Source organism: Sturnus vulgaris, chromosome Z, assembly GCF_052056855.1.
Source record: "Sturnus vulgaris isolate bStuVul1 chromosome Z, bStuVul1.hap1, whole genome shotgun sequence".
NCBI classification, from domain to species: Eukaryota; Metazoa; Chordata; class Aves; order Passeriformes; family Sturnidae; genus Sturnus; species Sturnus vulgaris.
Window position 1 is genome coordinate 16,281,119 of NC_142283.1, and position 17,623 is coordinate 16,298,741.

General features: G+C 46.2%; 1 protein-coding gene across 3 annotated transcripts in view; it reads right to left on the reverse strand.

The window, feature by feature from the left end:
• Window positions 1-13,575: 13,575 nt before the first annotated feature.
• TEK (TEK receptor tyrosine kinase) overlaps window positions 13,576-17,623 on the reverse strand; it is a 49,781-nt gene continuing 45,733 nt past the window's right edge. For all 3 annotated transcript variants that reach the window (XM_088156170.1, XM_088156171.1, XM_088156172.1), the window contains 4 exons: window positions 17,532-17,572; window positions 16,335-16,431; window positions 15,789-15,888; window positions 13,576-15,549 (listed from right to left, as the gene is read on the reverse strand). In XM_088156170.1, coding sequence (XP_088012296.1) covers window positions 15,475-15,549; window positions 15,789-15,888; window positions 16,335-16,431; window positions 17,532-17,572 — 313 coding nt within the window. In that variant the 3' untranslated portion in view covers window positions 13,576-15,474. The remainder of the gene's footprint in view (window positions 15,550-15,788; window positions 15,889-16,334; window positions 16,432-17,531; window positions 17,573-17,623) is intronic.

The window sequence follows — 17,623 nt, forward strand, 5'->3', positions numbered from 1 at the left end:
CAGAGGGAGCAGGAGAAAAGCCTGCTGAAGATGAGGCAGGGAGTTGCCATCATGCAACCTGAATAAGAAAAGCTAGAAAGCAGAGCCAGTCAAGAGTCTTGGCTGCCACACAAGTGGTGTGTGGCAAGTTTAAAGCTGACTTCTCTTCGTTTCTGTGCAGCTCCAGTGCAAGAAAAATGAGCTCTTCTGCAAGGTGCGCCAGCTGCAGCAAAAGCTAAAGCAAAGCCAGCAGCAGGTGGAGTGCCTGAGACTGGAGCTGGAAGAGGAGCAAGAGAATGGGCAGGTGAGCCCGACTAGCCAGGTAGCAGAGGGAAGGGCAGCAAGAGGGGCAAGAACTGGCGACCTCAGGAAAGGGGGGCAAGGCCTACTGCAGGCACTGGAAGCACAGAGCCTGGCAGGTTCCAGCGGTGAGCAGCAGGAAGAAGAGTTAGCATGGAAGGGTTAGAGCTGGATAAAGAAGTATGTGGCTGAACGGAAGTGCTTTTGAGAATGGAACAGGAGAAACTTGAGCATGACGGCAGGAGCCAGTAAGATTCTTCTTGACAGATTATCAAAGCAGAGCTGCAGGATGCTCAAAGGAAGATGAAGGCAATGGAGAAGAGGCACAAAAAAGACAGGGAAAGGATGCAAGAGATGCAGCTGCAGTACAGGCTGGCTGAAGAAAAGCAGGTGAGTGGAGGGCAGTAGGCACTGCAGTCCCGCAACAAGTGGTGTCTCCTCACCTTTGCCCTGCAAAGCAGCAGGTGGATGGGGGGCAATGCCTCTGGCTGCCATGCTCTGTGGTGTCCATCACAGCTGATCAGAAGGACATTGGCTGGGCTGCTGAAACTCAGCTGCTGCCCTGGCCAGCGGGGCTAGTGCTGTGGCCAGTGGCCAGCAATCCTCTGAATGTATTTCTGCTGTGCCTCTTAGTGCTCGCTTTGTTTTTTGAGGGCTTTGTTCAGGTGAACATGGTGGCCCACGCAGCTTCTGCACAAGTTGTCTCCATCTGTGGTGAATGCAGACCTCAGAAGGGGGTGAAATGTAAAGTTGCTCTTTCCCTTTCACAGTCTCTAACATGGCTGGCTGTGACAAGCTGGAGTCTCCTGCTGCTTGGCGGGGTTTGACTTGAGGTGCAAGAGTTGAGAGCTCAGCTTGCAGCCTAACACAAGTGTTGTTCCTAAGGGCTTGCTTTTGAAATGCGCAGCCTGGGGCAACTCTTCCAGCCACCGTCCTGACACAAACACCTTTCTTTGTCCCAGATGGATGCGGGCCATGCCATGGAAGCTGCCGCTGCAGCAGCATCCTCCAGAGAAGCCTTCTCTCCACAGCCTGAAAACCCGAGCACCAGCAGCTCGCCCAGCTCAAGCCAGGAGGCAGAGCGGCTGCACCAGGAGAGAGAGGAGCAGTGCCTGGAGCTGCTGAGTACGTCCTGTGCATTTCTTGTGCGACTGGGCAGTGGGTTGTGTGTGTGCCTCAGCATGAGCTGGACCACGTGTTCTTCCTCACTTTGGTGTCACACAGACATTTTGGACTCCCTAGAGAAGCTGTTGTTGTGCTTGGAGGCAGCCAGGGAGCACTTGGGGCGTTCCTTTTGCCTTTGAGGGCAGCTGGGAGAGGCTGGGCTTTGCCTGTGCTTCCCTATGCAGCAAAAGCAAAAGCGGGGGGAGTGTTTCCCGAGCAGCAGCAAATGCCGCAGTGAATGCTTGTGTGCTAGTCTGGCCAAATGGATCAGAATTGCTGGCTTCCTAGATGGCCCTTCAAGTCCTGACTTGTCACCAGTCATTGCAGACAGAATACTTCAGAGGAATCGATTGGCTGTGGGGCTGGTTTCACCCTGGTGTTGGGTTTATGACCGTTAGTCCTTCTACAATTCCTTCTACAGCTCATTTTGATAGGAATTCTACCTTTTGGTTAGTCCGACCTCCTTGAAAAGAACATCAGGTAACAGCACAAATAAGAGAGGAAGAGGTTATTTCAGTAGACCCCAAATGTTCAAAATTTATATTCTTAGAACAATCGCTAGGAAGCAGAGAGGAAGAGTGTTGGTTAGGGATTTAAGCACAGAAGCATGAACGGGACGGGCCTGCTGTGGAACGCGTCTCGAGCTGTTTTGTTTTCTTTCAAGCATTAGTCTGATTGCACAGGTGGCACAACGGGAAGATGTCAGCAGCTCATGTCCTCGGCAGCAGCCGCAGGACGTGATGTTACAACGGCCTTTGAAAGTTTCTTGACCAGTCACAAAAAGGAGAAGCGTATTGACAGTAGTTGCATCTAACCACTATCAGTACATGTACCTTTGGTTGAGCAATGCTTGCTTACTTTGAATACAATACCCACTTGTAAGCCTTAGAATACAATGCACAGAGCTCCAATATTAAGCTTAGACCTTGCTGATATTTTGCTAGATACAATTTTCTGCAGCTTAAAGAGTTCTTTCAGCCAAGCGTTAATACAATGACCATTTTTCTAGTTATCCTTTCTTTCTACTTTTCATATAACTTTTCTGCTGATTACTGCTTAGCTCTAATTGCAGTTCTGCTGTTTCTGAGGCCTTTTAAGGGTTTCAAGGAATTTAAGAATGAAGGATTTCTGAATTGTAAGGATTGCCACAGAAGAGGTCTTTGTCAAGTGCAGCAAAGGAAGAAAAGCAGGGTCCTTTTTTTACAGTCCCTCTTTGATATGTTCGTTGCATGCTTAGGAAATGCATCAAAGAGACTCATCTATGTGGCATGGTCAGATGAAACTGCCTTGCAGGCAATTGTCAGGAGCAAGCTTGCAGCCCCTCTGCTGCATGTCGCTCCGGCCATGGGCACTTTGTCACGGCTAATGCCCAGCCCGTGAATGCTCTTGGAATAGTAAGCAGCAGCCTGAATGCCAGCACAGATCATACTCTAGGAAAGCACACCGGGGCCTTGGTGACTCTGCAGTACAACCAACAAAGCTGCTTCTTGGAACCGCTAATAACTGCCAGTGCTGTGCTGTCAGAGATTACCTGGTCAGGTACAGAACACAGCCCGTTTTACTCAGTGTCTGCCATCAGCCGTTGGGACAAAAGGTGGATTGATCTCTTCCTCCATGTGTCTGAACACAGAGACAATCATATTCTGTCTTGAGTGGGGTCAACACTCCTCGTAAGGGAGCTCGCTCTGGCTCTGGCTTCTTCCCAGTGGTTGTCAGTGCCCATGTGTGGGCTTAGGCAGCCTTTTTGTCATACGTGCCCTGCCACTGATGGCTGATGTGAGTGCAGAGGCTGGAGCCTTCCTTAGCTGTGAGATTTCAGCTGCCAGCCCATTGCTGCAGCTTTGCCTGGACTGGTGGAAGGATCAGCATCTCATTTGGGCAGGTGTCTGTGTCATGGCAGCGCCTGTGGAGCGGCACTGTCCTTGTCACGCGTCTCAGCTGTGCCCATTTGGGACGATGGGGCACGTGTTCTACGGCCGAGTGCAGGGCTAGTGAGTGCTGCACCTCAGGCTGAAGACGAGCTGTGTAGTTCTTCAGTACAGGGGGAATGGGCAAAATTGTCTTCAGAACTTAGCCTGCTCATAAATGAAGGGGATCCCAATTCTTACAGCCACAGCTCTTGGATTTATATGAGCTGCTGTTCTTTGAAAATGTCAAGGCATTTTTTAGGCAAAGTGCTGAGAGGTAGAGAAGGCCCTCTCCTCTCCTAGAAACCACTCCTCAATATTCTTTTTGCTCAGTTGAAAGCAGCTGGTGAAAAAAATCCATCCCAGATCCCAGGGTGCCTTTAATCTTTGCGAGTATGAAACCTTTTGTTGAACCTCACAAGAGAGTGTTTATTCCCAAGAAAGGGAAGACTCATGAGTTTTCAGCTCTCCTTCCCGTTTATAGATGACAACCAGTTGCCTGGGTGCCTGTTCTTTTCTGATCTCTGTTCACTGGGATGGTGTCTCCACGGGCTTGGTTTTTTCTCAAGGTAACCCGTCAAAGGAGTGTGGGGAACCTGACTCCATGCAGGCCACGTGTGCTACAGAGCTGCCTGTCTTGCTGGGGCTCTTGTTGTCGTTGTTGCCGTGGTTGTTAGCCAAGTGACCATAAATTGCTCAGAGTCCCAGAGAGTGGAGCTGCGTTTGAGATCTCCTGGAAGTCAGGAACTCTGTTTTGAAGTTTGCTTCTTGCATTTGTTTTCTTTCAGGGCATGTTGTGAGCATGGGGAATCTGGAAAAGGAATACACCGGATGGGAAGTTATTGGCAGTGGGTGAGTGCAGCCACACTTACTTCTACAGAGCCATGGGCCAGCTGTTTTGCTGGTGTAATATCCAGTGGGAAGTCAGGCAAGCTGCAGGCATCTTCGGACCCTGGCTTTAGATTGTTTCTGTCTCAGTACTGACCACTGGGTATCATCAAAGAGAACTGGATGCTGGCAATGTCTTGCCTGCCTCAAGGAGCAGGACCTGGAAGCCCTCCTGTCCCTCGAGTGCATGGCACCAGTTTGCTTATTTTCTGAGGAGACATGGTTTTGTATGATTCAAAGTACTACGGCCACACTGATTCAGGAAGAAAAAACTCATGAGAGCAGCTTCCCACATGATAGGTGTCAGATAAGAGCTCTCAGTAGTATTTCTTTACATTATTTTGTGGAAAACAATATTCAGTGGTCAGGACAAGAAGAAAGGCTGTGTGGCGTTGCCTGAGTTTTGTAGAGAGAATCAAAAGAGAGTGGTGAGAAGGCCCAACAAGACTGTGTGTTTCAGTGCCTAGAAAGGCTCGAGACAGGCACAGACAGAAAAAAAAAGGCAAAGAAAACCCCTGCCTCCACAATCTAGTGTGTACATTTGGGATTTGTAGCAGCCCTTTGTCTTCCTTTTGGATCCCGCTTATCTCTTGGGCACGCTGCATGGCAGAGGGCTGCTGGGCTGCTGTGCTTTTAGCTAAAGAATAGATGAACTCTTGTGTTTGCAAAACAATGCAGGCAGCAGAGTGCTCCTGCCTGGGCAGCCTTTTGCTCCTCAGCACTCAATCGCTTCTCTGTTTTTGCCGCTGTTCTGTTTCTAGGAGTTTTGGAACCGTTTATAAGGCCTTGGAAGCTGCCACAGGACGAGCGGTAAGTGCCAACAGCCCATGAATACTTTGCAACCCTTGAGTGCTTTTCCCTTGTGATGTTATCTGTGGCCAGAGCTGTGGGCTGCTTGTCTTGGCAGCCAAGGCTGTCGCTGCATTTTGAACAGACTTTGTCCTTCCTACCTGCCTGACTGAGTGCTAGGATGGCAGTGGTATCTTTCAGAGAAGGACACACCTGCTTGGATTTACAGGATAAATATGCATAGATTAGCTGCCTGCAACAGCCATCATTCTGGCCCAATTCCTCTTTAGCCGAGGTTCAGACACAAATAGCATTTCCCATTGTTTTACATCACATGGTTCAGTTGGAAAATATAATGCAAGATCTAAAGAAAGAGAGATCTTGTCTGGGGAGCACTTTTGCTTTTCACACCTAGGGAACCTGGCACACATGCACACGCACACACATGCACACACCCCAACCTACACACACAGAGATCGATGAGAAGAAGCTGATGAAGAGCCTTAAAGAACACAGCCTTGTGTTGGTCCTGTGTCGGTGACATCCCATTACAGAGATGCTGTTTGTACTGCACAGTGCAAATAGGGGTGTTTTGGAGAGTCCCCGTGCTCTTTGGGGCTAAAATTTGAAAGTCGTGAATTCTCATTTCTGGCTCTCAGCAAACACAACTCCATCGTCCTGGTAATTGCTTTATCCACCTACAGTGCTGCGCTCAGGAACCGCACTTGGAGGGAGGTCTATAAGGCGTCCAAAAGGACTAAAGCCCGCTTATAACCTGGGGTGTGTCCATAGTGTACCACAGAAAGGGTTCTTCCTTTTTAAATCCACTAAAGAACTACAAGTTTAAACTGTGTCCAAGAATGTTCTTCAGTGATGCAAAATGCAAACGGAAGAAGTTAGGATGTGCTAGGATTGTAACTCTATTTTGAGTCGTCTTGGAGTTCTTTTTGGACAGCATTTTCTCCCTAATGTATACGTGCGCTTTGGTGCACAGTCAAGAATGGCAGCACTTTCTGAAACGCTGGTCAAAGCCCCTAGAAATGCTAATGTATTTTCAGCGGTTTCCATTTCTTTTCACAATCGAGCAAAGAGCAAAATTGAGGAAAATTGCTTTTGACTCGCAAAACATGTGTAAATGAGAATAGTGGTGATAAACAAGGGCCATTTGAGAATTCTGTGTGTGCAGAGAGTGTTGTTGTTGCTTTGTGGTTGATGTTGAGAGTCCCTTTCAACTGAGGGCAAAAGGCATCCTGGCCCGCCAGCGTGTGAAGAAAGAGGCTCTTGTAATGTCTGTTCCTAACGGCTCCCAACACGGTTGTAGGTGGCCGTAAAGCAAATTGATCTCCAGCACCAGGGCTGCGAGGAGGTTTTAAAAGAACTCCTGGTGATAAGGGAAAAGAAGAACCCCAATATTGTTACCTACCTAGAAAGGTAAGTAGTTCTGGTCTTTTTCTGGGAATGTTCGTTTCCATACTTGCAAGGCAGAGGTTTAAAAGCTCTTTACTCACTGGCAGAAAATTGATCTTTCTACGAACATCAGTCCACTCCTGTAGCAGGCATAGGAGGAGATAGCATTTTGTCCTCATTCGTGGTTCCTGCAAGAGACAGCTTGAAGATAGTCCTCAGAAGCGTGGCTCTCTTACTGAGCCAGCAGCTTGCACGTTCACTCGCTGCATGTTCTTTTGCTGTTTCGGGGTGTGATTTTTTCCGGATGTTGGAGGAGGAGGTCTGGGAAACCAACACAGAAATGATTTCCCATGCACTGTTTTCACTATTTTCCATTGCCTTGCATGCCAAAAGACTAGGCTAAGAGAAACATCATTTGCCAGGTTTGAAGTGGTTTTTCATGTTTGTGACTGTCCTCTATGCAAGGTTTTCCAAAGGGTGTCGGCAGTGCTGCACACCCCCGTGTCGTGGGTAAAAGCTGTGAAAACCGTGTCTCCTCGTTGCTGGAATTAATGGTGGGATTTGTGTATGAAGATGAGGAAGCAGCTGCTGGGATGTGTCTGCTTCCAGATTTATCTTTGCCATGGCAAAAGTGACTTTTTTCCCCTGCTTGCCACCTAAGCCGTCTCCTTCTGTGCGGATGTGTGTTCCTCATTGAGACGGCACAGATTGCAAGCACTGGATAGTCTAGGTGGAGCGTGTCTTCATTTCATTCCATCCTCATTTACGTGTGACCTGGAAACAAAACTCTACTGTAGGCATTTCTTCGGTGCAGCAATTTAACTGTGCACATTCAGCCCCACTCTGTTGTTTTCATCTTCCAGCTACCTGGAAAATGGGGATGTCTGGCTGGTGCTGGAGTACATGGACGGAGGCTCTTTAGCTACAGTGGTGAGCCAGAAAAGGATGGTTGTAGGACACATAGCAACTGTCTGTCGGGAGGTAAGGGATCCTGCTTGTACTTTGGATGCCTTGGACAGGCTCGTCCTTTGAAAGCGCTGCTAAGTGAGTGATTCCGTGTTCAGAGCTTGCTTTCTGTGCTGCTCTTATTGTTCAGAGAAGAGCGAGCATCTGCACTGCACTGCCTGCCGGTGTCCCTGCCCTTACTATAGTCTGCTAATTTCTCTTATCTACTGGTGTTGAGCTCTGTCTCTTCTTCATTTTCATTTTCTGCCTGTAATTGCAAAGAAGTCAATGCAGAAAGCTTCTGGATGTGCCAGTGTTAAACCAACAGCAAAGGCAAAGAGAGACTCTGCTATCACAGGTCTCAGCTTCAAAGGATGGCATGGCACCCACCATGCTGCTTGCTGCTGAAAACTGACACATGAGCTACTTCGACCCTCGTCCTCTGGTCTCTCTCCTCACAATGATCCCCTTGGTACCTGAGGCAGGGATTTTTCCTTTTTTGGAAAACCGTTGCTTGTCCTCAGGATGGGGAGAGCGCATTCGCTGTAGCAGCAGTCATTGCACTGGCTTTGCAGGGCACAGTCTCCTGCAACGACTGATGTTTCCCCCTCAGAAAGGAATATGCCTTCCCTTGGAAAGATGCTGCTCTCCTAGGGATGCAGCGGCAAGCTCTTCCTCTTGGCAGCACTCACTGTTCCTGTGACATCTGTCAATCTTCAGGAGCAGTTTCCTTTAAAGCGTGTGATGACGTCGGATCAGGCCAACTTTTGTCCTCCTCTTTCTTTTTTCTCTCTCAGTGCCTGCAAGGCCTGGCTTTCCTTCATGCCAACCAGGTGATCCACAGAGACATCAAAAGCAGCAACATCCTTCTGGGCCGGGACGGCTCCGTCAAGTTAGGTGGGTGTTCCTGCTCAGGAGCCGCTCCCCGGGGAGGCAATGTGGGGCTGCTTTTGAGTGGCTGCCAGGTGCCCGGCAGTGGTGCTGGTGAGAGTGCACAGGGCACTGCTGCAAGCTCAGGGCGCAGCTGCAAGGTGCTGAGAGGTCTAGAAAGGAAACAAGGTGTCAAGAGTAGGTTTGCTTTGTGCTTTGTGCTCCTTCCGGAAGGAGGGAGTTACAGTGTAAACCACCAGGTGAATGAAGAAAAGCCACGGTGTGAATAGTGGGGGGGCGGGGGGTTGCTAAGTGGACAGTTGCCCATGTCCTTGGCTTCAGCCCTGAGGAAGGAGAGCACAGCTGCTTTTGCAGCTGGATTCCGCACTGCATTCTGAGACTTAGAGAGAGGAACTCTTTTCCTTGGTTTCCTCCTTGAAGCAGTGTTTCTTTTTCTCCTCAGCTGATTTTGGCCTCTGTGCTGTGCTCGTCCCTGAGCGCAGTAAACGGAGGTCGATGGTCGGGACCACCTGCTGGATGGCGCCCGAGGTTGTGAGAGGAGAGCCATACGGCCCCAAAGTGGACACCTGGTCCCTTGGCATCGTGGGAATAGAAATGGCCAAAGGAAGGGCTCCTTATATTTGGAAAACCCAGGACACGGTAAGGTGCAAATACGCTCAGATGCCGCTGTCCTACTGCTCTGTCACAACGGGATTAGACAAAATCCCATTCCCACAGCTGGAACTAGTTCCACCAAGGCCCACTTGTCAAATGTCCCTGGGGCCCACATAAACTTCCAAGGCAAGACCTGTTGAAGGTTGCAATAGCTGGGGCTGCATTGAGGCCTTTTTTATTCTGGTTGGGAAGGTTCATCTCTTACCATCTGCTAGGCAAGAAATTGCCACTGCAAACTGCAGCGTAAAATATGGGCTCAAGGTGAGCACTTAAGGATGTGGAAAGATCACACAGAGTTCTTGTGTTTCCATTTACTTCAGGCCAAATACCTGATAGGCAAGCGAGGGGCACCGTATCTGCACAAGCTCAGGCTACCCTCTGGCTTGTGTGAATTTCTGGGCTGCTGCCTGCAGATGGATGTGCACAGGCGAGGCTCTGCCGAGGAACTTCTGCAGGTACAATGCAAAGCGGCTGCAGCCAAACAGCTGCTCCCAGTCAGGCTTTGCTCCTTGGCCAAACTCCAGGGCATTGGATGGGCTTCCCGATAATAATCTCCTCTCTGGGCGCTTTTCAAATGAAAACCAAGTAGGATCCAGGACTAGTTGAGGTTAGAATGGACCAGTGAAGGTCATTTAGCCTAAACTCCCTGCCACTGGCAAGGGCATCTTCAAGCAGGTTAGGTTGCTTAGAGCCCCAGCCAACATGTCCTTGAATGTTGCCAAGTGTGGGGCACCTCCCAGCTCTCTGGGTAAGCTGTGCCAGCATTTCAGGACTGTCCTGGTAAAGAGTTTCTTCCTTAGAGGCAATCTGAATGGACTCTCTTTTAGCTTGGCATCATTCCCTCTTGTCCTGTTGTAATGGGCCCTGCTAATAGATGTATCCCCATCTTTCTTAGAAGCCCTTCAAATATTGAAAGGTCTCCCCAGGGCTTGCCATTCTGCAGGCTAAGCAAGCCCAATTCTCACCGCCGTTCCGGACAGGACAGCTCCCACCTTCTGGTCATTTGCAAGGCCCTCTTTTGCTCTTGGGTGGTGGATTCAGGTTTCCCTGGTAGCAAAGGAACTGAAGTACTGTAGTGCTGGGGATGAAGGCCCGATGTGGGGCTTGAAGAGCACAGCAGAAGAAATCCCTGCCAAGCGGTTCTAGATTGGTGTGTGGGAAGAGAGGGGCGGTGGGAGGCTGACTGTGAGCATCCCAGGGCACCCAGCTTGTCCCTCCTGCTCCACTCTTCGAGCTTTCTGCCAGCCAAACGGGGACAGCTGAGCAGGATTTGTGCCAGCCCCATGCACTGCCTGGCCCACTCAAGTCGATGAGAACTGCTGCAGCTTTGCTGCCAGGTTTTGTGGCAGACAGGAGCTGGTGACTGGGCCACTTCCTTAGCTGCCCCTGCTGTGGAGGAAGATGGCAGGCAGCACAGGAGGGGGGGCATGCCAAGGCAGGCACTGCTCTTCCTGCAAGCCAGAGCTGAGTCCATCTGTACTCTGCCACTTGTGTCTGTGTGTTTCTGGCGCTAGAGGAATCCAGCTTGAGCCTCTTAGAAGGTCAGCTTGGAAAATCATGGTTCCTTTTTCCTTTGTGTCTTTTAAATTGGTTTCTTTTGTTTCTGTTTCCTTTGGACAGCATCCATTTCTCAAATTAGCGGAGCCTCTCTCCAGCTTCTTCTGAAGCCCGATTGCTGGCATCCCTGCAGCAAAGTAATGAAGGAAGCAGAGGAGATGACCAGGAGCATTTCAGAATTACTTTCTCCAATGTCAACTCGCAGCCAGACTCTCAATAAAAATACTAGAAACCCTCAAGTCTGTTGTAAGATTCCCTTCCTTGTCACTCTGGGAATACTACTCTACATTCACTTCTGAATTTGCCATTCTTTCTTAAAGATGGAATGTCCCTCCTGTCGGCCATCTAGTGTGGTCTGGAATTGGGAACAGCCTCCTTCCTTTGTTGTCAACTCCCAGCTACGCTGCCTTTGGAATACCTCGCACAGTCCAGGGTTTCCCGGCTGTCCGTTTCTGCATGAGAAAGAACGTCCAATTGCATTTCCAGGCAAAAGCCAATGAAGAGCAGGGCAGCCAAAACATCCTGTGGAGTTAGAGGCTTTCAGCTGTGCACATAGAGGCTTTTGACTCCGGCCAAGTACAGCGGGCATGTCTCCTCTGTGACTGCTCCCGCTTCCCAGGTGGCCGTGGCTAATAGGTACGAGGCTCTGCAAGTGGATCCAAAGAAGATGGGCACATCTGCTGGCACTACAGGAGAGTGGAGAGGAAACCGCCTGGGAGGTGCCTGGCCAACGAGGGAAGGCACCTGCTGGACCTGCTCTTTGTCGGCAGAGAAAGACTCGTGGGTGACATCACACTCGGGGACGGTCTGGGGCTCAGCAATCATGAAAAGTCTCTGTGCTTGACTGGGTTTGTCCCTCGTTCTGTGCCTTCTCTTGTCCCTGTGCTTGGCAGCTGCTCCCCAGGGCTGTGTAGCTGCGTGGCACAGCTAAAGTGCAGCAGAGCCTCATTGGTCTGCCCTTAGAGGGGGCTGCTGACCGCAGCCTTTTCAGTCTGGAAGCTGAGTCTGGAGAATGACTCTCCCCTGTCTTTGGTCTTGGAGGCCAGGGCCTGTCATCTACTGTCCCAGGTGACATTGAGGGCTGTCTGGTGCCTCAGGCTGCTGTGACCCTACTGCAAACAACAGGGAGCAGTGGCAGGTGGTTGTTTCCAAAGTCAGGTCCTTCAGGGGCAGTGTGCTCTGTGTGTGTGTCCTTTGTCCAGCTCAGCTCCAGAACCAGGGATCAGATGAGGGCACTGCTGCTGCTGCTGCTGCTGCTGCTGCTGCTGAAGTCAGCGAGGATTTGGTGGGCAGCTTCCATCCCAGCAGAACCCGTCACTTTCGAAGCTGGGTGCTGATGGTGTCCTGCAAATCTCTGGGCTGCAGGGGTGTGAGGGAGCTGTCCCTTGTTGTTATTCTCCACCAATGAAAGCTGGGCCGGCCAGCCGTGCATCAACACAACAAACAGGAAGTGCGGTGTGCAGGTCTCTTCCACCTGTGTCTGCTGAGAGTTTTGACCTTTGAGATGAAGTGGCACAGAGTCATTTGCTCTAGGTCCCCTCCCTCTATGTCCCTGTTAGGCAATGCTGTTAAATCGGCTTGCAGCACAGCAGCAGGGGAAAAGGCCTCTCAGCTGTGCAGGTGCAATAAACTGCCATTGATCCTGATCAATGTATGTTTACAAAGGAGGCAAGAACTTGTTAAAAAGTGAGTCAACAGGGAATGATGGTTCTAAATATTGGCAGTATTGTGGTTCCACTGTTTTTCTAAGCCCACCTTCCTGTAGCCTGTCCACCTAGTCTCTGCCTCATAGCTCCTGTTTTGATGGGGCTTGTACGTTTTGAATTGATGGTTTCCTAGCACCACCAAGTGCTATGTTCTTAATTCTACATTCTGTTTAAACTGTTTTTTCTTGCTTTCTTTTCATCCATTACAGCCAGTTTCCTACAGTACACAGATATGTCCAGAGAACAAATTTAGAAAATTTTTATGTGCTACTACGTAGGAGAATATAAGAAGAATATTTATAAGGAGAGCTAAGTGTCCTTCAGGTAAATTTACAGTAGGACTTAAGCACTTAAAATGCAGACAGTATTAAGTGCTATTGAATTTCTGTGACATAATGGTCCAGGTAAAAATTTGTCACAGAAGGAGTGGTTCACATCAAGTAGCAAAATAGTAATTTGTGTCTGCTTGTTAGAAATGTTTGATAGTATGAGACAAGAACCTCTTTGTACCTGTGAAAAATTTTGTACAGGAAATGGAGCAATTTTAGCAGATATTGTTAGCCAGCTTTGCCTGGAATTCTAGAAAACACCCTTGGAGGTACATTTTTATTCAACTCACTGATTGGTAAGAATGTAGTTCAACTGTGTGGTGTTCCTTGGGTGTTCTCCCCTTACAAGAACATCACTGGCTTAGCCAGGTAATAGCGTGGCTGTATTAATAAACAGGCAGGTGCGATGGTTTGCCAGTGATATCCTTTAATCTGCATGGTCCATGAAGCAGTATCCAAAAGCAATGGTATCCAAGGATAGGCAGTGACCAAAGACGAGGGTTAGGAGATCGGGTTCACAGTACACAGAGGATATTTGAGGGCGAAAGTCCAGTCCTGAAGGACTTCAACTTTTATGGCAAAGATCTCAGACCAACCAAGAATTATGGCTAGAAATGAAATTTACTTTGCAATGTGCTAATTTGCATCTTCACAGTGCCCGGTTTGCCAGGGTCCCAGGTTTATATCTTTTATTTCAGTTGATTCACTTACCACACAACTGCAATTACAATGCCCATGCTTCAAAATTCACTGGCCAAGTAGAACCTTTTGAAAAATGTGGTGGAATTGGTTGCTCTCTTTTTTCCTGTTTGTTTTTGTTTTTTGTTTTTTGGTGGGGTTTTTTTTGGTGGTTTTTTTTTTGTTTGTTTGTTTGTTTTTCTGTTCTTGTTTTTGGTTTGGTTTGCTTTGGTTTGGTTTTGTTTGTTTGTTTTCTTTGGGTGGGTTTTGTTTGTTTGTTTGTTTCTTTGCTTTTGTTTTTTTTTGAGCTGTCCTTTGCTGCAGTGCTCCAGTGAATCTGTGTGCTGTTGGTAAACGTGAAAGAAAAGATCAAACTCTGGGTTCTAAGGCAGAGTTGGTTTATTTCAGTTTGAGCTGAGTGCCACCAGAGAGGGACCCTGACCAAAGAAATCCCTGGGCCTTTATACCCTTACAGTCTGTGTACCCGACCTTCACACACTCATCATGTGCCCTGCTTGAGCCTCTTAGTCCTATGGGGATTTATGGTCTGGGATCTTGTAACACCTCATTGGATTCTCCATGTTCATGTGCCATTAATTGCTCTTATCTTCCAGCTTGGGACAGTCTTGGGGCCCTCCAGGGTCTCAGCCCTAACCTGAAGATAACCAGTCTTTCTCTGTTTTCTCCCCTGCTTAGCCATTATGATAACAGAATTCATTTAAAGTTCACCTATGCTAAGCTTTGAGCAGGGCCCTCTCCTGGCTAAGGTGAAAGCAAGTTACAATTAATCTTAAACCTACACAGATAATTTCTAATATTCTATAAGTAAACTTATATTAATCCCCAACAATAAACTCCTAGTTTACATCTAGCACCTGATTTACAGTGCAAGTTCTGCCTATCTCAAGGCCACACAAGTCATCTCAGCACCCTTGTCTGTTGGCTTCTTCCCTTTTAATAGGGCTCTTGGTGCTTTCTGTTTGAGTTAGTCTGGTGTATGTCATTAATGTTACTCTGTATTCTGCTGTGATACCCCCACCTTGTAAGCAATCACATATCCATCCACAAAGTAAGAATCAGAAGGGGAAATCTTGCACTCTCTCAAGCATCTTTCTCCAAGTCCTAGGGGATGACCTGTTGCACGCAGCTGGGAAGTCACTGTAGTCTGATGGACGTTATGAGCTGGTAAGTCAAGTGCAAGGGGGGAAAATATGTGCAAAAGATGAAGTTGGCTAATATGTGGAAATTTCGATAGGGTAATTCCACCAAATCGTTTGTAGTTGGCTTGGCACCAGAAGTTGAAGCCAATCCTGCATCTACTTTTCTTACCTAAGGATTAGGGACCTTTCTGGCAGGTCAAATATGCCTGTTTTGAAGCATTTGAGTACGATATTTTTAAGAGGCCATACCACACTGCAGACAGAATGAGAGGGTAAAATCAACAAAAATAAGTAAGCCCTGCTTGTATATAACAGGTAGTCATTTATAGTTATGCAGTGAAATTATTAAATTAAATACAAATGGAATAAATCTCCTGTATATCCAAGCGAGTTGTAAAAATGTGGTTTACAATATGTAGTAGGCTTCTCAACATTACACTTCATGAATATTGCTGTATGGCTGCCTCTGATAGCATTAAACACTTCAAAATAAATGTATATTTTGCATATGGGCAAAAACTGATAGTCACACTAGGCAATGAAAGAGCAATAGCATGCCTTATATCTTACAAGTGTCAACAGAACTTTGACTGTATTATTTCTACTAGCTGACTTTTGCATTCAAACTAGAGTCTGTCTTAATTATCCTTGTTGAGCACACTGGCTTACAACTTCCGTCACTGCACTTCAGCTGCCCAGCATTTTTGTTTCAAACACAATGAAATGTATATGGAATACTGCAATAAGTTACCACTTGGCTATGAGTAGCTCTTGGAAAATATAAAACAAAACCTCTAAGATGGCAATACCTAATGCATTACAATATGTATGTAGACATTACATCTACATGACGAGGAAAAAAGAAAACCCTGCGTATGAAACAACAGATTTCATTACTTCAATCTAAACCTGTTTTGGACAGTATATACACTCCTACAGCCTGTGAAGGCAGAGATTACTGTGTGATATACACACACATAACTGTGGTAAAACAGTATTGCTGTATTATATATAGTTAGAGCTATACACAGTTCTGCACAGCACTTCACATTTTGGGCTCCAGCAGATTGAATTTTGGTTTTCTGTAATACATCACTGATGAATGAAGATTTGTCCCATCTTAAGCAGCTTCTTCAGCGGAGCAATCAATGCCTGCATAAGTAAATTTCTCATATAGGGTAGTGTTCACATAGGTCTGGAAAGGAAATAAACAGAGAAGGTGCATTACCTCAAGAACCCTAAATAATATTGAAATTATGCATAGCCTAATTATACAAGTATATATATTTCTATATTTCTATATTTTTATATTTCTATATTTCTATATTTACATATTTATATATTTATATATAAGTATATTTCTATATTTATGTGTTTATATAAAAATATATTTATTTATTTATTTATTTATATAAGACAGAGTTTTATTCTTACCTTCCTGTCTTCTAACATCCTGTTCAGTGACACCAGTATCTGAGCAAATGATGGTCTTTCATATGGTTTCTCTTTCCAGCACTGTCTCATTAGGTCATACCTTTAAAAACCCAACACCAGTATTTGATAGTGTAGGTACATAGGTTCAAGATACAAATTTTTGATAATTTAAAGATTGTGCACATTCCACTTTTCAGAGGGAAATGGATTTCTACATAGCTGGAGTTACGTTTTCCATAGTTGGTTACTGAAAAGAACTTATTTTACTCTGGAATTATCAAAAAGCTCCCTTTGAGCTAAAACCCTGGCATGTTGTGTAAAGAACAGGACAACTGGCTGAAACAGAGAGCCTGGAAAGTATTCATGGAAAATTAACAGTGTATGCTGTGTACAAAAGGACTTGTGCACTTTTTAATTTTTTAATGTAGCTTTTATAATTTCCAGTAAAAAAAAAAATGTTAGTTTCTTGTAGAAATCATCTGTTTTCTATAGCTGAGGTTGCATTATTCTGTTTCTTTTTGTGTTTTTTTCTGAAGCAATACTCACACTTCATCGTCACAGTTAAGAGGCTTTTCCAGTCGGTACCCTTGAGGGAGCTTTTCATATAGTTCTGCACATGTCATTCCACAATATGGTGTTCCACCTAAAGTTTAACCATTGTCATGAACAGAAGCAGGTTTCAAAAGAAAGTTTAATTTCGTAGTAGAAATGGAAAGGTATGACTGGCATCCTGACTGCTAAATTAATCCAAAATTAGGGAATATTTTGCAGCTGCATTTTTATTGTTAATGCTTCCTTACTGCTTGATGCACAATATGGAGGAGAATAATGAAACTTAAGTGTCAATCTTCTCTTGTGTGTGGCTGGCCTAGTTTTCTCTACAAGTCTGAGGGCCAGGATCTGATAGTCTTCAAAGTGTTTGTTTCAATAGCATTGATGTCACTGGGCAAGTAATTCCTTCCTTAGCATCATCATAATAAAATCTTGTATGGACTCATGGAGCTCTTACTGTCAGCTGGTTTTGCCCCTTTCTGCAGCTATTTGGTTACTTAGACTTTTGATTTTTCCACACTGCATCCATATTTATTGCAAACTCATTTAGTAAGGAAAGCCAGGAATAAAGGAGAAATCCAGAGTCCGGTTGGCAACGTGCACCTCAGTCAGCAGCATCTCCTGGCCAGTAGGATCACCATGGACACACCTCCAGGGCAAATCACAAGAGAGGTGTAACACAATGATTTTGAGAGGTGCAAGGGTGTATCACAATCGTCATGGGTAGAGGTGTCTGAAGAAATGAACTCTAAATTTTATTTGAAGGCTAATGTTCAAAAATTTTCTTCATTAATATTTGGAGTAGGAGGTGATTAATCCCCTACCCTGCAATATCATTGAAATAGAAGTCTTGATTTAAAATGCAGGAAAGCTGAGAAAAGCCACCCACTAAACTCAGAACATGTTGTATTAAGGCTATATATCATATCCTGGAATTTCTGTTTAGGTCTGGCCTGGGTTTTATAGTGTGATGAAAGCATGGTCGTTATGGTTCTTTCTCATTTAAAATGGTACCTGAATTAAAAATTTGACAATTGCATTTCCAAGCCTACTGAACCTAAATAAAATGTAGTAGAATAAAACAGAAAGGAAATTGAAAACTATTGTGAAGCAATAGTTTTTAAAAGACTGAGTGAATAGAGCTGCCTTGGTGCAAATTGTTTAACTGCAGTACAAAATTCAGATACTTACCTAAACTAACAATTTCCCATAAGAGGACACCATATGACCATCTGCAAGAGAGGGATATTACGAAGTGCAACAAGAATGCAACAAGAATGCAA